Source organism: Camelus dromedarius, chromosome 27 (genome assembly GCF_036321535.1).
Source record: "Camelus dromedarius isolate mCamDro1 chromosome 27, mCamDro1.pat, whole genome shotgun sequence".
Classification (NCBI taxonomy): domain Eukaryota; kingdom Metazoa; phylum Chordata; class Mammalia; order Artiodactyla; family Camelidae; genus Camelus; species Camelus dromedarius.
The window spans coordinates 8,265,332-8,286,466 of record NC_087462.1 but is presented as its reverse complement, the minus strand read 5'-3'; the positions used below and the strand labels follow the sequence as shown (position 1 = coordinate 8,286,466).

General features: G+C 55.4%; 2 protein-coding genes across 6 annotated transcripts; both read left to right on the top strand.

Moving 5' to 3' along the window:
* The first annotated feature begins 469 nt into the window (after positions 1 to 469).
* GIPC1 (GIPC PDZ domain containing family member 1) lies at positions 470 to 15,545 on the top strand. Of its 5 annotated transcripts, XM_031437456.2 has the most exons (10): positions 5,323 to 5,471; positions 7,674 to 7,728; positions 9,247 to 9,333; positions 11,437 to 11,650; positions 12,071 to 12,391; positions 12,939 to 13,124; positions 13,207 to 13,387; positions 14,118 to 14,230; positions 14,523 to 14,604; positions 14,737 to 15,545. In XM_031437456.2, exons 5-10 carry the CDS (start codon positions 12,104 to 12,106, stop codon positions 14,886 to 14,888), a joined length of 1,002 nt encoding a protein of 333 aa, XP_031293316.1. In that variant the 5' UTR covers positions 5,323 to 5,471; positions 7,674 to 7,728; positions 9,247 to 9,333; positions 11,437 to 11,650; positions 12,071 to 12,103; the 3' UTR covers positions 14,889 to 15,545. The 5 variants fall into 5 exon arrangements, with proteins under 5 accessions (XP_064335991.1, XP_064335992.1, XP_031293316.1 ...); XM_064479921.1 differs by lacking the exons at positions 5,323 to 5,471; positions 11,437 to 11,650 and adding an exon at positions 470 to 504; XM_064479922.1 differs by lacking the exons at positions 5,323 to 5,471; positions 11,437 to 11,650 and adding an exon at positions 4,013 to 4,212.
* A 2,300-nt stretch (positions 15,546 to 17,845) lies between these two features.
* On the top strand, positions 17,846 to 20,832 carry PTGER1 (prostaglandin E receptor 1). Its single transcript, XM_031437453.2, has 3 exons — positions 17,846 to 17,963; positions 18,912 to 19,882; positions 20,482 to 20,832. The coding sequence occupies exons 2-3, from the start codon at positions 18,932 to 18,934 to the stop codon at positions 20,746 to 20,748; spliced, it is 1,218 nt and encodes a 405-aa protein (XP_031293313.2). The 5' UTR covers positions 17,846 to 17,963; positions 18,912 to 18,931; the 3' UTR covers positions 20,749 to 20,832.
* Positions 20,833 to 21,135: the final 303 nt, after the last annotated feature.

Below are 21,135 nucleotides of genomic sequence, written 5' to 3'. Positions count from 1 at the left end.
TCAAGTTTCCTTGAGGTCTCCAACCGTGTCCTAGTAGTATCTGCATCACCAGTACCCAGTACAGCACTTATCCCAGAACTGACCTTGTGAGTGTTTGTTGAATGAGTAATTGACTGACAAAGTGATTCAGACCTGCAGTATTTACCTTGTCACTTCTCATGTCAGGGAGTGTGCAGAGGAAGAACCACCCAGCCCTGAGGTCTGCTGGTGGTTCCTCCTGGCAAGGGGTTCTCCACACCCCACTTCCTCCAGTTCCTACCTGGAAGAAGTGAATATTCTCTCTAGCCCCAGGGGAGCCCCTCTTCCCTAGGGTCCTGTTCCTACTTCACGATTCACATGTTAGTCACTGGGCACAGTTCCTGAGGGCCAGCTCAACACTGGGCCCCAGGAGACCAGCGAGAGGCAGACAAAGCAGTGGTGGCGGGGGTGGAGGTGGGGGTGGGGCTCACAGTCTTCCGGAAAACACAGACCTCTGTTTCAGTTTCCTGTGGCTTCCGCAAGAAGGTAAGACAAACTGGGTGTCTTAAAACAACAGGAATTTATTCTCACAGTTCAGGAGGCCAGAGTCCGAATCCAAGGTGTGGGCAGGGTTGGTTCCTTCTCTAGGCCATGAGGGAGGATCTGTTCCAGACGCCTCTCCTGGCTTCTGGCGGCTGCCAACAGTCCTTGGCAGTCCCTTGGCTCGTGGCTGTATCACTCCAATCTCTTCTTTATGTCACGGTGTCTTCTTTTCTGTTTCTTATAAGGAGACTGGTTAGATTGAGGGCCCACCCTAGTCCAGGATGATCTCATCTTGAGATCCTTCATTTAATTACTTCTGCAAGACCTTTACCCCAAATAAGGTCACACTCATAGGTTCAGGGACACGGGCATATCTTCTGGGGGGGGCCACCATTCAACCTACAATGGGCAAAGTACTTCCCATGACCAAAGAACTTGGAGAGAGGAAGTCTGGCAGGCCCTGGGCATGCGGGCCTAGGGACAGGAGCTTGTCAGGGCTCAGATGGGCCATTGGAGCTGCAGCCCCGTGGATGAGGCTCCTAGGCAGGCCAGGAGCGAGGCTGAGCCCAGCCAGGAGCATGAGGCCCTGAGGCCTGGAACAGAGAGAGCAGGAGAGAGTAGAGTGGGGTGTGCCCAGTATGAGACAGTGCCGGAGTTGGGGCCCTGCTGAGGCAGGCCTGCATGCCTGAGGCAGAGGAGAAGCCAGCTGAAAAAGTTTGGGTCAGGAGGGACATGGGTGATTTGCTTTCGCCTGGAAGTTGGAGTTAAGATCTAGGTAGTTTGTCTCACCGGGGGTCCAACTTTTTGGGAAAAGATTATTCTGGACAGCAATGTGGCCAGGCCTGACTCCAGATGAAATATTTCATGGAAGGATTTGAAGGGCACATGGCTTCTTGGTGGGGGTCTTTAGCAGGGAAAGGATGGGACCTGACTTGGGTGCTCACAGGTGCCCTCTGGCCACTGTGGAGGGAATAGACAGGGATGGGTCCAGGGCGGGGCTGGGAGATCAGGAGAAATCAAGCCCAGAAGGTGATGAGGCTGGATCAGGTGGGGGCAGAGGAGGTGGTGGGCAAGGGCTGGAGATGTATTTTTGAAAGGAGAACTGCCCATTGGCCCTCCAGAAAGCAGCACTACTAGTCGGTTCTCTCATGACCTCCTGAAATCCAGCAGCCAAAGGCAGGTGCTGGCACTGGGGCTGAGACCTGGGGCCACAGGACCCAGCCTAGTTAGGGACATCTCCTCTGCCTTCCCTCCAGGCCCATCCTGCTGAGTCTAGTCTTGCCAAGCTAACAGGGGGAGCCCAACCCCAGGCCACAAAGAGCCAAGCCATCAAACTCCAAGATCACTGGCCAAAACAGTGTCCATCAGTGCTATTAGTCCTGGGTCCAACCTGTCCCCCACATCTCAGGAACAAGCTCTGCTCTGAGGAAAGTGCAGAGAGATATCACCTGTGCTGGGATGGAGCTAAAGCGTCACACCTACTAGTTGCTGTACAACTCTGAGCCAGTGGCTGCCCCTCTCTGAGCCTCAGTCACCTCCTCTATAGAATACAGGCAATATCCAGTGGAATTACTCCTGACAAGCAGCTAGCACAGGGCCTGGCACACAGTAAGAGCTTAATATATGTATCTATTTCTATCGCGTTTCTATTATGAATACTGTTTATTCATCTTTATGCCCTCAACAGTTTAATAATGGTAACTGGTGTTCACTGAGTGCTCACTTGACACAGAATAGCTCATTTCATCTTAATATAATCATAAGAACTTTAAGAAGTGGGTCCTATTATGATCACCATTTTACATAAGAGGAAACTGGGCAGGTATATAGGGGAAGGGGCTCACCCAGGGTCACAGAGCTGGTGAGCAGAGCAGATTATGGAGAAATATGAGTGTATCCTCCCCCACAACATGAGGTAGAATAGAGAAGGAATAAAGACACAGGAAAAGAAAAAACACAGAATGGGTTTTTTAAAAAAACAAAACCTCTGGGATCTAAGGGTGGAAAGGGCCTCCTTAATGAAATTTCACAGGCACAAAACACAAAATGTATATGTTCTGTTACTCTGAAATTTAAAATTTCCTTCCAACAAAGAATAACATGGACAAAGCGAATCATCACCTGACACAGTGGTGGTAGACTATGTTTGCAATGTCTGACACTGTATCCACCTCACACAGTTGTTAGGAGAGTTGAATGGTTTACTAAAGTTCTTAGAACAGTGCCTGGCGCATAGGGAGCTCTGTCTACACATTATCGTTATTGAAACTGAAAAGGGCTTGACAACCCAGCACTATCCAATAGAACCATGCATATGTGATTTTAAATTTTCTAGCCACCACATTAAGATAGCAAAAAGAAATGGGTAAAATTAATTTTAATAAAAGGAAGAAGTCATTCAATTTGCATAATTAAGTATGATGTTAGCTATAGGTGTTTTGGAACATTCATTCATTTACGTAAAGAACTGATTTTGCCTTTCATGACATAGATCTGTTTGAAGAGTCCAGATCATTTTTTTGTTTTTGTTTTTGTTTTGTTTTGCTGTATAGGGTTTATTGACAAAGGCAGAAATTCTTCAGCTTGTTTTTGTTTCTTTAAAGAATATCTCTCCATCAGGATGTGTCTGGTTTTTCCCTTGTGATTAGATTCAAGTTACTTTTGGCAGGACCAAGTTCCTCGAAGGTGATTTTGTGTCCTTCTTGGTAATACAGCATAGCAGGGGGCATACTGAGGACTGCCTGTTCCATCAGTGGTGATGTTAACTTTGATCACTTGGTTAAGGTGGTGACTGCCAGGTTCTCCACTGTGCCTTTTCCAAGGGATCTTTCCTCCACTGAAATGTACAAATTATCTGTGATCTGGTCCTTTGAGACTGAATATCCACTTCCCCATTGACAGGCAGTGCCTCAATCAATCATTCCTCTGGCGGCTGCAAAATGATGATTTTCTAACTCATCCGTTCCTTCTGCATGTATTAGTTGGCATTCTGGAACTCCCCACCCTGAAAGGGGCAGAGGTAGCACTCAAATCTGATCTCCTCACCAGCTGGGCCTCCTAGCCTGTTTTTAGGCATGTCTCTTGAGCTATTAAATCAAGTAGGAGATGTCCAGTGTTGCTCTGTGCCCTTGGGCAACCCCCTCACCCCTCCCTGGGCACTTCCTCATCAGTCAACAGGTGGATTCAGGTGGATTCTGCTCAGGATTCTGCTGTCCCCATGGCCCACATACTGTCCTCTCCAGGTGTGTAGGAGACAGCTCAGATGCCAGGCACAAGCAGGCCAGTAGACACAGTCCCACCGAGGGCGCTAGCCTAGCCAGAAGCAACTGATCGCTCAGTGTGGGTGGCAGAGGTCAGCAGAACAGGAAGAGAAGGACAATAGCTGCGCCTGTTGCTGCGGCAGTCTTGGTGTTTGCCAGCTGGGTGGGGCCGGCTGGGCAGTCCTCATCAGTTAAGCCCAGGGCCCACTCTTCCCTTTCACTTTGTCCCTCTGCAGGCCCTCACAGGGCTGGAATGTGGAGCAGCTTACGCAGGGGCTACAAAGACCTAATCATTCAATGAGGCTCAAGCAGTTAGACGTCTCCTAGAACTACAATTCCCAGAATACACAGCGAACTCCTGGTCCGGCCCCAGCTGCCTGAGTGGATGGCTTGTTGCTAGAACAAGGAAATCTCACCTGTCCTGGGAGCTGAGTGTCCTGGCCTAGGCAAAGTATGATTGTGTCTTTGTTTCTTGGACCTGCTCCCACCTGAAAAATCCCGGTTGTAAGCCAAACCTGGAGATGGTGAAATTACCTACTTCTTTCATCCACACGTGTACTGAGACCCTGCTCTGTGTCAGACTGGGGTGAGGGGAACAGTCAGATAGAGGAGACAGACTCATGAAAGGTCAGCTCCCTGAGGGCAGAGGCTTGGGTATCCTTTGTAATCTAGCACATAGTATGTGCTCAATAAATATTCGCAATAAATAAATTTAGTCAACCAATATTCAAACAGGCCATCTTGCTCCTGTCTTCCTCTCCGTTGCACCCTTTCGCACTGCTTTGCTAGCTCCTGCGATATTGTACTCCTACAGTGTGCTTTATCTCTCCGTCTGACCTCCAAGTCTTTGCACGCGCTGTTTCCTTTAGCAGGAGCACATTCATTCAGCTTACTCGTCTATGTGTCTGTAGAGACAGGATAGAGCCTGGCACGGAGCAGGGGCACGGTAAATATTTGATGAGTGAGTGAATGAATGAATGAATGAATGCCCTTGTCTATTGTACATCCAGGGCGCAGGGACACTCGGGACCCTTCCTATTCATCTCGGACCCCACTCCCCGCCCGCCCCTAATGAATGCAGCTTTTTATCCTCCTCGAGGATGGCCGGGCTGGGGCAGGGGCAGGCTGGGGGCGGGGAGGACTGGATTGGGGGCAGCCCTTGGCCTCCTGCCGGGTCTGCTAAAGGGTCCACTTTTCTGGACGTTGGGAGTTTGCAGCCTCTCCCCGAAACTCAGCCTTGGTCACCTGACTCCCACGACTAGTCCCCCGCCCCTCACCACCCAGGGCACCCCACGCGGACTCTCGGCCAACAGCACGTGGTCCAGGGGCCCCAGCTTCCCATTGGCCGCTGACCTCTTTCCTTCCCTGAGATTGGCCGGGGCCCAGCCACAGCTCCCCCCTCCGCAGTCTTGGGGTGGTACAGCCCGCCGCGGCTTAGGAGGGGCGGGAAGATCCAATGCCCCGCGGCGCGGGGGAGTGCCGTGAAGCCGGGTGAGGCTCAGGGATCCCTCTGGAATGTTTCTTTCTGGTCCACCCGGAGCGGGGCGGCGTGGAGCGGGATTGGCCGCGAGCGCTGGGCGGCCGCTCCTGATTGGTCGGACGCCGGCGCTGGCCCCTCCCCCTGGCCGCGGCTGCAGGAGAGGCCCGGGCCAGAGTTTGCCGAGGGCCGAGCCGGGCGCGCGCAGGGCGGTGGCGGCGGTGGCGGCGCAGGTGAGTTTTCCCCGTGGACAGGGTGAATCGCGGCCGCTCGCAGGACCCGGGTGTGGACCCGCGGAATCACGGACCCGCGGGGATCCGGAGGATCCTGCAGGGTGGGGCCGGCCTCATGGACGCGACTGGAGGTCTCGGCTGAGCCGGGGGATGCCCCAGGCCCCTTCCCAGCGGGTCGTCTGCCTTCCTACGAGGGGCAGGGGTACACGCCCCCTGCCGCCGGGACGAGGTCTCCAGCCGCACCCCAGCCCTCTGCACCTTTGGGCAGTTATGGTCCCATCGGGGACAGGCACGGGGTCGGTATTTTTGAGCCCTGCCCGGGCAACTTTCCGGAGCTGGCCACATCCCGGTCCTCCAGGGCCTAGAGGGGCCTGGAGAGGACTAAGGTCCGGATGATAATAACGAAAAAAATCATCCTGGCTAGCATTTATTGAACACTTCCGTGTCAGATATTTACCACGTGTATCACTTAGTCTAAACACCTCACGGAAGGTGCTGCTCCTACTTTCAGAGGTGAAGCAGCAGACCCAGAGAGGTGGAGTGACTTGCCCAAGGTCACACAGCTAGTAAATGGCAGATCTGGGATTCAAACCCATGTCTCGGTGTCCAGAACTGGTCTCAATCACTAGACTAGATGCCCAGTGGCTCCAAGGCTCAGGTGTTTCAGACTAGCTCCTCCCTCTCCAACCCCTCCAACCAGACAGGCCATCTAGGCCACACCTGCTGGTCTTTGCTTCCCCCCAAGAGGTCACCAGACACCAGGTGCTCAAACAGAAAGCTGCCCCCATGTCCCTTCTCCCCTGAGCTGGAAAGCCAAGGCCAGAATACCTGGGTCCTGAGAAGACAGTGACATCTACGGGAGAGATGGGCAGAAGGCCAGGACGCTAGGGTCCTGTGCCTGCTGGGCCCCCCTGGTAAGCCCGGGTTGAGGACAGTAGGCGTTCTCCCCGGTAACACCCAGGAGCCGGTTTTTCAAGACTGAATCAGAGGCTTCCCGCCCTCCTCTGCCAAGCAATAACCCTGCTGAAAAGGGGAGCTTGAGGGTGGTGGCCCCCCTCCCCCAGCTTATGTGAGCTCCCAGGACCCCCCCTTCTCCCCTTCCTGCTCCCCCCACTGCAACTCTGTGTGGCTGTGGGGTTATTAAGTTTCTGGCCCTTCCCAGGCAAGAATGGGTGGGGATGCTGGGATTCCGCCAACATGCTCTGTGCTGGGGCTGAAACTCCTTTTCTCCCACCCGGTGTTCAGGTTTGAGGGGAGACCGGGAATGTGGTGGGCAGGTGGCACTTAGCAACTCTACAGTGGGAGTGTTCTGAGGATAGGAGGGCTCAGCGAATAGTCAGAATGGGGGCATAAGACATTCATTCATGCTACCCATATGTATTGAGCACCTACCATGTGCCAGGCACTCTTCTTGGCACAGAGGATACAATAGTGAACCAGACAAAAATCCCTGTTCTTGGGGAGCTGCCATTCTAACAGGGGGAGACAGGCAACAGACAAGTTAACAAGTAAATAAAGAAGATACTTAAAGAGAGTGATAAGTACTATGAGAGGATGGCTTGGTAGTTCCGTGGGGATGGGCAAGGGGGCTCTTGGAGGAGGCAACTTTGGAGCCAAGGTCTGAATGACAAAAAGAAGCCAGCCTTGTAAAGATCAGGCAGGGGGCACAGCCAGAGGAGGCTCTGAGGCTGGACCAAACTTGGAATAGTGTGGCTGGGCCAGGATGCACCCAAAGCAGCAATTCTGCAGGGGTCTTTGGGTCACATGAAGGAGTTTAGAGTTTTTCCTCCATCAGGTGGGAAAATGTCGTAAGATTTGAGGCCAGAGAGTGATGCGATCTGGTTTACATTTTAAAATAGAGTCATGAAGTTAAATAACAGCCTAAGACTGAAAGACAAGCGTTCTGCTAGAGCAACATGTAATTTTAACTTCATGGGCCTGAGCTGTCTGGACCACAGGGGCAGTTCCAATAGGCTGGGGCAAGCCGGGGAGGCAGCCTGGAGGAGGTGGCCTGAAGTAGGCCTTAGCATGCAGAGAGGACTGGGATGTTCTGGGCAAGGGAAGAGGCAATAATAATGATGACAATAATAATAACAACTTTCTTAGGTCGAACGTTAGGCAAAGTGCTAATCGAGTTAGTTGCGTGATCTCTTTGGATTCCCATAAGCACTCCAAGAGACAGGAATTCTGCCTGTTTTTCAGATGAGGAAACTGAGGCCCCATCAAGTGAAGTGACTTGCTCACAGCCACACAGCTGGTAAGTGACAGGAATGGGATTTGAACCCACGCCACTCTGCCTCTTCTGGCCTGGAAGGCAAATTCATTAATCACCACCCACTTTCCTTACCACCATCATCCCTCCCTCACCACCATCATTCCCTAGGTGACGACACAAAGCCAGGCTGAACCAGGGCATCAAGTGTACGCAGAGTAAGGAGGTTGGGAATTGGTGGTCAGGATGTGGGGCCCTGGGGAAGAGAAGGAAGTTTGAATCTTGGCAACTGACTGAAGGATGATATGGATGGAAATAGTGGTAATAATCACCAGCATTTATAGAACCCTTATTATGTGCCAGGAACTTTTCCAGACACATGCATGATTTCCTTGGAACTCAGAGAATTTAAGACACTTGCTGAAGTCCACACAGCTAGTAAGTGGAGAATCCAGGTTTCAGATTTATGTTCTTAGCATTCTGCTAAGATGTATGAGGGGATGGTGGAAGGGGAACCAGGGGAGGCGATGATGTGAGGATTTGGTGGGGTTTTTTTTTTGAGATTTTTTGTTTATTTGTTTTTATTTGTGGGAGGGATTAGGTTTGTTTGTTTGTTTGTTTGTTTGTTTGTTTTAACGGAGGTGCTGGGGATTGAACCCAGGACCTTGTGCATGCTAAGTGCCAACTCTACCATTCAGCTATTCTCTTCCCCCTTTTTTTTTGGTAGCATCATTGAGTGTAGTGAAGTAACTTGACGGAGCAGTAATGATTTATTCCTTCAGAATTTATTTTATTTTTAGTACCCAGAACATATTAAGAGTTCCCACAAACCAGTAAGAAAAACGATGGGAGCTGCAATTAAAAACAGACCCTGCAATTTTAAAAAATGGTCAAAGCCTTAAACAGGCAATTCACAAAAGGACAAATCCAAGTAGTTAATAAATCACAAAAAGTTGTTTAGTATCATTGACTAGGAGGGGAGTGAGAAACAAAACCACAGTAAAAGGTGAGAGGGATGCACTCCCTGTCTTCTGAAGCACCTCCTCTGTGTCCAGCATGAGGCTGGGAAGTGAGGGATGGGGGACCACAGAGGTGGGGCTTGTGTTCTTGCGAAGGAGACAAGAAGACCCTGTTGAGGGCAGGCACTACGGCCCGTGCTTCTTTGTCTCCCCAGAGATGGGCACAGAGACTGGTGGGCTGGTGAATATTAGGATCATTCGCCCATCCATTCATTTATGCCACAAATATTTATTGAGCAGCTGCTATGTGCCAGGCACTGTTCTCTGCACTAAGACTAGAGGAAGGAATAAATCAGACAAAGTTCCCTGCCCCTTCAGAAAACAGTAAACAAGCTGAATGAATGACATATGTTTTCCACCAGAAAGAAGTGAGAGTTGTGTGGATACCAGAGGGCACAGCCGGTGCAAAGGCCCCGAGGCTGGACTTTACCTAGTGTGTTGAAGGAACAGGGAGGAGGCCATGTGGCTACAGGGAATGAGCGATGTAGGTGCCCTGGGAAGGGTTGGAGTAGAGAACCAATGTGACATGACTTATGTTTTACAGGCTTACTCTGGCTGCTGTATCAACAAGAGACCGTGGGGGCAAAGGTGGAAGCCAGGAGACACAGAGAAGGCAACTGCACTAGTCTAGGTGAGTGGTGATGGGGCTGGGCCAGGTGACACTAGAGGAGGTATTGGAGAACAGATGAATGAATGAATGAATGGGGATGGGTGAAGCCCAAGGGCTCGACTGAATCCAGGACAGCCCCCTGGAAGAGGGGTCTAAAGGGAGGGTTAGGGTTAGCAGGAAGTCCCTTTTACACAGAAAAATATAATTTGGCATAATTTGATCCTCACCACAAGCTGGCCAGGTGGACAGACTTTCCCCATGCAGACCAGGCATCTGAGATCCAGGGACATTGAGTTGCTTTGGGGACAGGATCGAAGTTATGACCTCAGGTTTGGGAGTCAGACAGGAGGGTGCAGCCAGCTTCTGTGACTTGGGAATGTGTGATTTTTTTTAATTTGTGTGTGTATATATATATACGTATATGTACATTATATATATATATATATATATTTTTTTTTTTTACCAAAGTATAGTCAGCTTGCAATGTTGTGTCAATCTCTGGTGTACAGTATAATGCTTCAGTCATATATATACATACATAGATTCATTTTCATATTCTTTTTCACCACAAGTTACTACAAGATATTGAGTCTAGTTCCCTGTGAAACATCTTTTTTTTAAGGATGTGTAACTTAACAGTGAAATCTGAACTCTTTCTGAGTCTGTAAGGCCCTGCGCAGTTGACCGCCTTCACCTCTTTTACCTGCCCTCTGCCTGTTCTCCCGTTGCTTATTCCACGCCAGCCACAGATCTCTAGCTGATCTATGAGTCTGCTCAGAATCCCCCATGACTGCCACCTCACTCAGACCAAAAGCCCAAGTCCTCCTTCTGGCCCACAGGGCCCTGCACAATCTGCCTGTCACCTCTTCCTGCTACCCCCTTTCTCTGATCCAAACACACGGGCCTCCTTGCTATTCCTGAAGCATGTCAAGCACTTCCCCACCTCAGGGCCTTTGCACTGGCTATTCCCTCTGCCCAAACGTTCTTGCCTCACATCCACCTACGGATACTTCTTCCTGTCATTCAGGCCTCAGGTTCAGCTTCACTTCCTCAGAGAGGCCCTCCTTGACCTTGTCTATAACAGTTATTTCATTTTATTGTCTTCATACACTCTTAGAAATTATATTAGATATTTACACATTTGCTTGCTCACTGTGCATCTTCTCTGGACTGTGTGCTTCTGGACAGCGTGGACAGAGCCCCAGCTAGCCTGTGTAGCACCTGGGAGTAAATCAGAAAAAGGCAGCACCTCCTCCCAGCAGACACATCACTGCACCAGAGTCTGGTGCTTTTGCACAGTGAACTTCCTGTGTAACTCCTCATGGTGGCCCTAGTCAAGGACCTTGTTGCTTGTCCTTTTTTATTATTATCATTAAATAACAGAAGCTATTTTAATATTATCAGCATATATTTTGCACAGGAGTTCAATAGTATGCTTGAGTTATTCATGGAGATTTTCTATCTTTTTGCTTTGTTTTGTTTTGAGGGGGGTAGGTAATTAGGTTTATTTATTTATTTATTTTTAATGGAGGTACTGGGGATTGAACCCTGGACCTCATGCAGGTTAAGCATACACTCTACCACTGAGCTATATCCTCCCCGCTTCTCTCACCTTCATAGGTGTACCTTGTAGCAAACTCTTTTGAAATTACTAATTACAGCTTTGAATTATGATTCATAAAGCTTTTGAAAACATATACACACACACGTATATATATGTATCCACTTAAACACATACATGCATATATATATACACGTACATATGTATACATATGTGTATGTGTATATGTGTGTGTGTTTGTAAACTCTTAGAATTTATCCATGTGAGATTGTTTTCTTCATCCATTACCCACTCATCACAGTCTCTTTATTTACTGTGGGTAAGGAAATGTGGGACTTTGCTTGTCTTATGGAAGGTGCATGAAATATAGTAAGTCCCCAAAACATATTTGTTTGAAGGGAGGGAGGGAGAAAGAGAGAGGGAAAGAAAGAAATTGAAAGAGAGGAAAGAAAAAAGTATATTGGTTAGGATAGGTTTTGTTGTAGTAACAAACATCCCCCGAACTCTTAGCGGCCAAACTCAACAAAGGTTTATTTTTTGTTCCTGATACATGTCCATTGCAGCTCAGCAGGGAGTTCCATTCATCGTGGTCACTCAGGGCCAGGCCTGATGGGGCTCCCACCATATCAGATGTGGCTGGTCACCGTACCAGGAGAAGTAGACCTCTAGAGGCACCTGCTCCAGTAATTAAATCCTTCAACCCAGAAATGTCATGTGTCATTTCCTCTCACAACTCATTGGCCAGAACTAGTCACATGCTTGCCCAGGCACAAAGAGGTCAGTAAGTGCCATCTGCCTATATGTTTTGAAGGAGGAGAATCAGAAATTTTTGGTACACAGCACTTATAAGTACAGCCGATAGGAAAATAAAGGGAAACAACCTCTATGAGCCACTGTTTTCTCATCTGCTAAATGGGCATGATCACATACTCTGGCATATCCACATCATCACATACCGCATTGTGGGGAGGATACTATGGTCCCCATGATGTGGTGTTAGGATTCAGATCACAGAGCAGTTAGCATGGGGTTGTGGTAGATACTAGCTGCTGTTATTACTTCTGTGCAGGCATGTAAGTGCTGGGACTGGATTTTGAATCGAGGCCAGTCTGTTTTCTAAATATTTCATTGGACCTGGAGGGGAGAGGCAGCCTGAGGCCACGGCCCAGGCCCTGAGCCCAGTTTTCTGTCCTGCAGATCTCCTGGGCACGCCCCGTCTTCTCGCTGCTCATGCCGCTGGGACTGGGGCGGCGGAAAAAGGCGCCGCCTCTGGTGGAAAATGAAGAGGCTGAGCCAGGCCGTGGTGGGCTGGGCGTGGGGGAGCCGGGGCCCCTGGGCGGAGGTGGGGCTGGGGGGCCCCAAATGGGCTTGCCCCCCCCTCCCCCGGCCCTGCGGCCCCGCCTTGTGTTCCACACCCAGCTGGCCCACGGCAGCCCCACTGGCCGCATCGAGGGCTTCACCAACGTCAAGGAGCTGTATGGCAAGATCGCTGAGGCCTTCCGGCTGCCAGCTGCCGAGGTACCCACTGGGGAGCTGGGCACTGGCGTCCGTGATGCTGGGCTAGAGGAACTGGGGGGCCACAGCCAGATGCTGCATTCCCATCAGGCAGTGGGAGGCCTGTGCCCCAGTGGGTTGTGGGGGCTGGAGGTCAGATGCAAGATTCATTTCTCCTTGATTCATCGGGAGGTCCAACCCCAAGGACTTTGGTGGTCAAAGGAAGGGAGACAAGAAGGGTGACAGTGGGACTGAGCAGGAAGTAGATGCAGGGGTCTCGGTAGGCAGGATGGGTATCTGTGCCCCTTCATTCATTCCACAGTCATTTTCTGAGCACCCACAGTGTGTCAGGCTCTGTGCCCTAGAAACAGCAGAGTTTTTGCTAGGACAGCAGTCCAGCCCTAGCAGAGCTGACATCCTAGTGGGGGCCCTGCCCTGGCTCCATGGGTGGTCAGGCACTGGGGTGGGGACCCCCTAAGGCCTTTACCAGCTCTCCTCTCTTCCCCCTCCGGTGGTGATTAACAGAGGACGCAGGAGGGAGATGTGGGTTGAATGTCTCCCACCCCTGCAGGTGATGTTCTGCACCCTCAACACCCACAAAGTGGACATGGACAAGCTCCTTGGGGGCCAGATCGGGCTGGAGGACTTCATCTTTGCCCACGTCAAGGGGCAGCGCAAGGAAGTGGAGGTGTTCAAGTCAGAGGAGGCGCTGGGGCTCACTATCACAGACAACGGGGCCGGCTATGCCTTCATCAAGGTGCCTGGGGGTGGGGCACCTGATCTTTAGGGTAAGGACCCAAGGGCAGAGGCACGGGGGCTGACAGCTCCTCTCCCCACAGCGAATTAAGGAGGGCAGCGTGATCGACCACATCCAGCTCATCAGCGTGGGTGACATGATCGAGGCTATCAACGGACAAAGCCTGCTGGGCTGCCGGCACTACGAGGTGGCCCGGCTGCTCAAGGAGCTGCCCCGAGGCCGCACCTTCACGCTGAAGCTCACGGAGCCCCGCAAGGCCTTTGGTGAGGGGCTGTGCGGCTTGGTCACCCTGTTGACTTGGTCCAGTCTGCAGTGCCAAGGGCCACCAGCAGGTGGTGCCCCAAGCCCAGCTGGCCACAGTGGAAAGGGAGGGCCCGCTCCACCCTGCCCTGGGAAGGGGATGCTGGCTGGCTGCCCAGCCTGGGAGGAGGATGGAGGCAAGGAGGAAGTTGCCCCCACACCCAGCTTCCAGGAGCCATTAGCCCAGCCAAGCGCCCCCAACCCTGGCCAGCACCCCAGCTCCCAGAAGCCAGGCTTGGCTGCCCTGTGCCAGCCTCCCCACTTTTCTGCCTGGCTTCATTAACTCCCAGGAATGGGCCCAAGGCCCCTGGGGTGGGGGTGGGGGACTCTAAAACACTTCCCCAGGCAGATAGGGCTGGTCTGTGGCTATACCCCCTCGGCCTTGGGGAAAGCAGCTGGAGACCCAGAACCCACCCACTTCCTGTCCCTCAGGCCCTGGGAGCAGAAGTAGGCCCCTGCAGTCCCCCCTCCAGCCTTTTCCATTCCCAGCCCCTGACTGCGCCTCCTCCACCCATGCTAAGACCAAGTCAGGAGTCCTTCCCTCCTGGGGTCACCGCAGCCCCCAACTCCCCCAGAGCCTACTGAAGCTTGGAGAAGGTGGACGGTTGCCTGAGGCCGGGCCCTCTGGGTTCCTGACCAGAACACGCTGGAACTGGGCTTCTCCAACCCTCACCCCTTCCCTGCCTCCCACAGACATGATAAGCATGCGTTCAGGGGGTGGCCGCCCTGGCTCCGGTCCCCAGCTGGGCACTGGCCGTGGGACCCTCCGGCTCCGATCCCGGGGACCTGCCACAGTAGAGGATCTGGTGAGTGTTCCAGTCAGGCCCCAGCCCCCCTTCCCTGTGAAATTCATAGGTGGCAGCATCACCTGTTAGCCGAGGGGCTCTGAGCATTGGATGCAAATCTACCTCTGCCACCTCCTAGCCCTGGGACTTGTCTTGGGCAAGTGGACCTCAGTTTCCCATCTGTAAAATGGGGGTAATAATACTGACAGCTGCAGGGTTGTGGTGAGGATGAACTGTGGGCTTATATACTGAAAGTGTATACACTTTACAGTTATATTCACATTATTTTGATGTCCCTCCTTCCACCCCCCAGCCTTCAGCCTTTGAGGAGAAGGCCATTGAGAAGGTGGATGACCTTTTGGAGAGTTACATGGGCATCAGGGACACAGAGTTGGGTGAGTGGGGATTACCTGGGTCTGGGGAGGGGTGGGAGTTTGGGGGAAGGGGCTCCTAGATCCCATGGGGCTGGGTCTCTCTTGAGTATCTCTGCCATCTGTGTCTCCATTCTGTTCCCCGTCACCCTCCAGCGGCCACCATGGTGGAGCTTGGAAAGGACAAAAGGAACCCGGACGAGCTGGCTGAGGCCCTGGATGAACGGCTTGGTGACTTTGCCTTCCCGGACGAGTTCGTCTTTGACGTCTGGGGGGCCATTGGGGACGCCAAGGTTGGCCGCTACTAGGCCTCCTGCTGGACCTCAAGATGACTTGGGCCAGGCCTGGTGGGAACCTCTGGGGTGGGGACACCACAGCCCGGACCCCAGCGTCCAGCTTGGGCCTAGCTCAGTAGCCCTAGGACGATGTGGAGCAGTTGGGGTGGGGGACCGGGCCTCTGCCCCACTCCAATCGGTACCACCCTCTCGTCAGTTCCCAGCGGGGTCCCCAGCCCCCCCACCTCCGCCCTGTTCCCCACCTACCTCAGCCGGGTCAGGCGCGGGGAGGGACCAGCCAGATTGGGCGGCCACCCAACCCCCAACACTTTCCGCATCAGCTGCCAAACTGGTCCCTCTGTCTCCCTGGGGCCTCGGATTCTGTTTGGGGGTCGTGACCTCCCTAGTTTCCTGACGCAGGGAATGCAGCAGGGGGGTGTTACCCCTGAGCAAATGCAATAATACCCTCCCCCTCTACCACCCCCCACCCCCAGAGGAGCCCCCTCACTGTGGAGTCTGTTACCTCCGCATTTGAAACATGAGTCTGCTGTGAAGCCCCCAAACTCCCTTCCTCCCTGGCCCCCTGTGTCTCCCTCAGCCCAGCCCCGGACCGAGGGGCAGGAGGCATGATGGCGGTGGGCTTTTGTATCTGAATTTGCCGCCTTGAACATAAAGAATCTATCTGCTGTTGGACCTGTGTGGTGGTTTCGGGGTGGGAGAGGAGGGTGGGACGGGGCTGGGAAAGAATGCAGCAGCTGAAATCCATCCTCTTCGGGCTCCAAATTGAATTAGGAGCTGGCCCCAGCCACCCGCCCCCTCCCACTCGTTCCGCCTGACGAGGCTCTTGGCTGCAAGCCACCAGGCTTCCAGGCAAGGCTGGAGCTTCTCAGCCCTATTGAGGGTGCAAATCTTGGTCTCTCTCGAAAGAGGCTTCCCGCCACCCCTTGCCTGATGTGAACAGTGGGCGTGAGGCTGTTGGCTATTGCCCATTACAACCCAGGACTGCAGACAGCCCTGGGCCAGGAGGCATGAGGAAAGCAGGATGGGGTGGGCTTAAGATGGAGTCTCAGGTCTGTCCCCACGAGTGCTGTTGGGGAGGAGACACGCTCTGAGGCTTGGGGAGTGCCTTGATGCAACCCTGCCCCAGTTGACTCTGGATGTGCAGGGTCTGCCGGCGTCTATGGCGCGCCGTGCTCTGTGCTGGACATAAACCCAGCGTGCTTGTTTTGACAACCCACTTGATCCTTGAGGATTGAGAGCGGGATCAGGAAAGGGGGAGGTGGGACCCTGGCCAGACCTGGAGGGAAGAGCCAGGATTGGAGCGAGGGGAACCGGGCCAGAGGTCCCCGCAGGAATGTTTGGGGGCAAGTTGAGAGGGGAGATCTGAGCCCAGCCTGCTCCTGCTCCCCACTTCCAACGTGCAGGTTATGGGCCCTGAGAGGGGGAAGTGGGGAGGATCGGCTGGGCTGGGGGCAGGGACGGGGGTTACTCCGGGCATCCCTGGGCACCTGCTGACACTTCATGTGTCTGTGCTAATAGCTCTGGGTGCAAAGGGGTGTGGCTGTGTGAGTCTTGGTGTTGAGTAGGTAGGCCTATTTGTTGGTGGTCTGTGTGCAGGGGAACAGGGTTTGACGACTGCCTTCAGGTTCCAGGGTGTTTGTGGATATCACTGGCAGAACCCATGTAGGGTGTGGCCCGGTGCTCGCATCTCAGGCTGTTCAGGGCTGTGTGTCTCTGGGTGTTGCTGTTTCTAGGGGAGGTGCTGAGTGGCTAGATCTTGGGGTGTCCAGGGGATGCCACTTCTTGTGTCTCAGGTGTATGGCGTGTGCACCTGTGGGCCCTGTCTTGGACCATTAGGGGGCATCTGCAGGTGATATGGGGTGTGGCTGAGGGGCTGTGTCAGCGGTAGCGGATCGTGTGCCTTGCTCAGGGTGCTGAGTGAGACTGTATTTGCCAGCACTGAGGGGTGTGATGGTCCCATTCTCAGGGAACTGTATTTCAGGGTGTTGAGAAAAGTGGGTGTTAGAGTCGGTAACTGGGCACCTCTGGTGCTAGGGGTGAGACTGTCTCCATGTGACGATGGTTGACCCCAAGGCTCCGAGGGGCGTGGCTGTCGCTGCACTGGAGTGATGGTGGCTGTTCTTGGGGTGCTAAGGGATATGATTGTGTATCTTCAGGTGTGAGACTGTATTCGTGTGCCCCTCAGGGATGTGACCCTACTTCTCAGGGCAGGAGGTGAGGCTGCAGCTGTGTGTCCTCAGGTGTGGCTGTCGAGGGCTTGGGACTTCTGCGCGCATATGCACGCGCTCATCACGTCCTGAAGAAGGATGCAGGAGAGAGTCTTCTGGTCACCGGACCTCCTGGTTCCCCTGCCCCCTCTTCAGCCTCCTTCCTCTCTCTTCCCAGGGTATGACTCGCTGCAGCCCTAGCCTGGGCTTTAAGCCCCTGTGTAAATAATGGGCGGATCTCCTGGGCAGGCTGGGCCTGACCCAAGCTGATCCACCCAAGGCACTGCCCACCACGACCCACCCACGAAGGCTCTGGCAGGGCAAGTGGCTGCTGCTGTCCCTACCCAGAGCTAGCCCTCCAACCTGGCAGTCCCGGTGGGGGAAGCGGCACCCCCTGAGCCACCCCAGCCTGCCTTGAGCGACACTCACATTTTCCAGTGTTTAGATTTTATCCGCTTTATTAATGAGGCGGGTGAGAGGCCCAGGCCTGGGGGGGGGGGGGCTGCTCCCACCCCGCCAGGGGGAGAGGGTCATGTGGGCCCAGGCCGACTTCCCAGGTCCCCCCTTCCTCATGAGGGAGCTGGGGCCCAGAGTGGCCCCTGACCATTGCCAGGAGTGCGAGAGGGGTCGCTGTCACCCCAGGCCCCCTGCGGGCAGCGTGCTGAATGAACCAGCCCCTGGAGGCTGGAGCGGGCAGCGGGAGGAGGCAGGGAGCGGAGGAGCCGCCCAGGGAGGGAGGGAGGGAGGGAGGGAGCGGCCTGTTGGAGAGCTGGGGCGAAGCGGGCGCGGGCGCAGCGGGGCGCAGCGGGGCAGCCGGCGCAGCGGGGCAGCAGGGGCCAAGCAGCAGGCAATGGGGACCCTGTGTCCCAGCCAGTGCCGGGTAAGAAGGCTGGGGCACAAGGATTTCTAGTGGGGGAGGAAGGCAAGGAAGGATGGGGCCTTGGCTCTTTAGTCTGTCCTGTGTTTGACTCTCAGCCCCATCTGTCTGTCCAACCTCCCTTCCCATGTGAGCCAGCAGGCAGTTCAGTCCTCTCAGCCCTCACCAGTGGGGTATCAAGGAATGGGTGGTGCTGGGTCAGCCTTGAGGCCTCTAAGGCAGGGACATGGAGCTGGCAGGAACGGAACTATGGGTGTCCTGGGTGAGGCAGCAGTGGTCAGAGGTAGAGCCTGGGTGAGAGACAGCAATAGAGCTCAGAGATGGGAATGTGGGGTCCAGGGATGGGACTCTGGGGACAGGGAAAGGGCTGTGGGGACAGAGATGTGGCCAAGGGGACAGAGATGGGTTTCTGGGGACAGGGACGAAGCTGTGGGGGCAGAGATGGGTCTGTGGGGACAGAGATGTGGCTATGAGGAAACAGACAGTGTGGTGGGGAGAGATGTGCCTATGGTGGCAGAGGTGGGGCTGTGAGCATCCAGGATGGGACTGCGTTAAAGGTGACATGGTGATGGTCAGAGATGGTCAGTGGGTATCAGATGGGGCCAGAGGCCAGGAATTTGCTGTGGTGTCAAGATGGGAGGTGAAGGTGTGAGGCAGGTGGGTAAGGCCAGAGGTGGGGACAGAGACAGGTGGGGCTGGAGCCCTTGAGCCGTGGTGGACAGTGAAGGGGGCAATGAGGGCAGACTGAGGCCAGAAGCAAGAGATGGGCTGGTGAGAGGCAGAGAAGTGGGTCAGGAATGGGACAGCCAGAGTCATCTGGAGTTGCCAGGGGCAGAGGGGCCACAGAAGAACACCATGGCGTCAAATGGGTCCTGATGATCTGAGATGGGACCACCGGCTGGTCTCCGCCCAGCGGTGGGACCTCACAATCCCCTCCTCTCCTCTCCCCAGCCCCACCCCCGGCACCTGACATGAGCCCTTGCGGGCCTCTCAACCTGAGCCTGGCAGGCGAGGCGACCACGTGTACGGCACCCGGGGCCCCCAACGCGTCTGCCGGACCGCCGTCGGGCCTGGCGGGCGCGTCGCCCGCGCTGCCCATCTTCTCCATGACGCTGGGCGCCGTGTCCAACGTGCTGGCGCTGGCGCTGCTGGCGCAGGCAACGGGCCGTCTGCGGCGCCGCCGCTCGGCAGCCACCTTCCTGCTGTTCGTCGCCAGCCTGCTGGCCACCGACCTGGCTGGCCATGTGATCCCGGGCGCGCTGGTGCTGCGCCTGTACGCGGCGGGGCGCTCGCCGGCCGGCGGCGCCTGCCACTTCCTGGGAGGCTGCATGGTCTTCTTCGGCCTGTGTCCGCTGTTGCTGGGCTGCGGAATGGCCGTGGAGCGCTGCGTGGGCGTCACGCGGCCGCTGCTGCACGCGGCCCGCGTCTCGGTGGCCCGCGCGCGCCTGGCTCTGGCCGCCCTGGCCGCCTTGGCCTTGGCCGTGGCGCTGCTGCCGCTGGCGCGCGTGGGCCGCTACGAGCTGCAGTACCCGGGCACGTGGTGCTTCATCGGCCTGGGTCCGGGGGGCGGCTGGCGCCAGGCGTTGCTCGCTGGCCTCTTCGCCGGCCTCGGCTTAGCCGCGCTGCTCGCCGCGCTTGTGTGCAACACGCTCAGCGGCCTGGCCCTGCTGCGCGCTCGATGGCGCCGCCGCTCTCGACGGCGCTCCCCGGCCTCCGGCCCTGACAGCCGCCGTCACTGGGGAGGGCGCGGACCCCGCTCGGCCTCCGCCTCGTCCTCTTCGTCCGTCGCTTCGGCCTCTGCCGTCCCCGGCGGCTCCCTGGGCCGCGGCTCAGCGCGCAGAGCTCGCGCCCACGACGTGGAGATGGTGGGCCAGCTCGTGGGCATCATGGTGGTGTCCTGCTTCTGCTGGAGCCCCCTGCTGGTGAGGGGCGCACACGCCCCTCCAACCTTGTTCCTTCCTGCTCCCTCCTCCGCCCCTCCCACGCTTTTTCATCCTGCGATACCTGGGTACTCTCCCTGACCCAGCCAAGGCTCCGCCCCCTCGAGGCCCCACCTGCCAACCCACGCTTTGCCTTGGCTCTTTCTGATGTCCCACTTCTCCCAGTCCCCTTATCCTACTCCTTCCTGGGGTCTCTGTAGTTCATCCCGACCCATGCAAGCCTCTCCTCCAACCCCACCCGTCTAGGTGCCTTAATTCCCTAGCCTCCTCCCACTAACACCACCCCTTTTCTCTTCTCTTTAACCCCTTTGTCCTTTGGGATACCTAGGACTTCTTTCTTGCCTGGGCGCACATCCGCCGAAGGCCTTTGCTTCTGCCAAGCCCTCTAGCCCCGCCTCTCTCGCTTCTTCCCTCTCCACAGCTCCTTCCCAATTAGACTCCTGTTTACTCTCACTGTGGCGCTCCGTCCCTCCTCACAGCCACCTTACTTTCCAGACACGCCCCCATCCATCACAGCCCTTACCCTTCGCCGGTCCCCCTTCCTTACACCACCCCACTGCTGACACCTTCTTCTCCTGCAGGTGTTGGTGGTGCTGGCCATCGCGGGTTGGGGCTCCAACTCCCTGCAGCGGCCGCTGTTTTTGGCCGTGCGCCTCGCTTCGTGGAACCAGATTTTGGACCCCTGGGTGTACATTCTGCTGCGCCAAGCCGTTCTTCGCCAACTGCTTCGCCTCCTGCCCTCAAGGGCCGGCGCCAAGGGCAGTCCCGCGGGTCTGGACCTAACCAGGAGCGTTTGGGAGGCCAGCTCGCTGCGCAGCTCCCGGCACAGTGGCCTCAGTCAATTCTAGGTGCGCCCGGCGGCTTAACTAGACCACCCCGGGCCTCGGGTCCGCACCGTGGAGACTTCGGGGAATAAAGGTTTTTGTGGACAAGCCCAGGGCAGTGTGTCCCGTCGGGGATGCAGCACCCTCATGGCCGCGCGGGGGCGGCAGAGGCGCTCCATGCGTCTCTCGGGTGTGGCTCCTGGACTTGCCACGAGGGGGCGTAGAGACGCAGTGCCGGAGCCGCAGGAGCATGCGCACAACGCCCCGACCGCAGTCCTGGGGCGGGGGCTCTGCTGGGAGCAGAGCGAGGGGGTTGAGGGGTGCTTCTTGCCTGAGCAGCTGCCAGGACTGACTCTCGCAACCATTCACTGACTATGGCCCTGACTACCCCAACACAATCCCAAGGCCGTA

What these genes read in the sequence shown, in the direction of transcription:
- GIPC1 (XM_064479921.1), top strand. Translation starts at nt 12,104, where the DNA reads ATGCCGCTGGGACTGGGGCGGCGGAAAAAGGCGCCGCCTCTGGTGGAA. An exon ending in TCCGGCTGCCAGCTGCCGAG is followed by an intron (nt 12,392 to 12,938) that starts GTACCCACTGGG and finishes CCACCCCTGCAG; the next exon opens with GTGATGTTCTGCACCCTCAA. An exon ending in GGAGCCCCGCAAGGCCTTTG is followed by an intron (nt 13,388 to 14,117) that starts GTGAGGGGCTGT and finishes TGCCTCCCACAG; the next exon opens with ACATGATAAGCATGCGTTCA.
- PTGER1 (XM_031437453.2), top strand. Translation starts at nt 18,932, where the DNA reads ATGAGCCCTTGCGGGCCTCTCAACCTGAGCCTGGCAGGCGAGGCGACC. An exon ending in TCTGCTGGAGCCCCCTGCTG is followed by an intron (nt 19,883 to 20,481) that starts GTGAGGGGCGCA and finishes CTTCTCCTGCAG; the next exon opens with GTGTTGGTGGTGCTGGCCAT.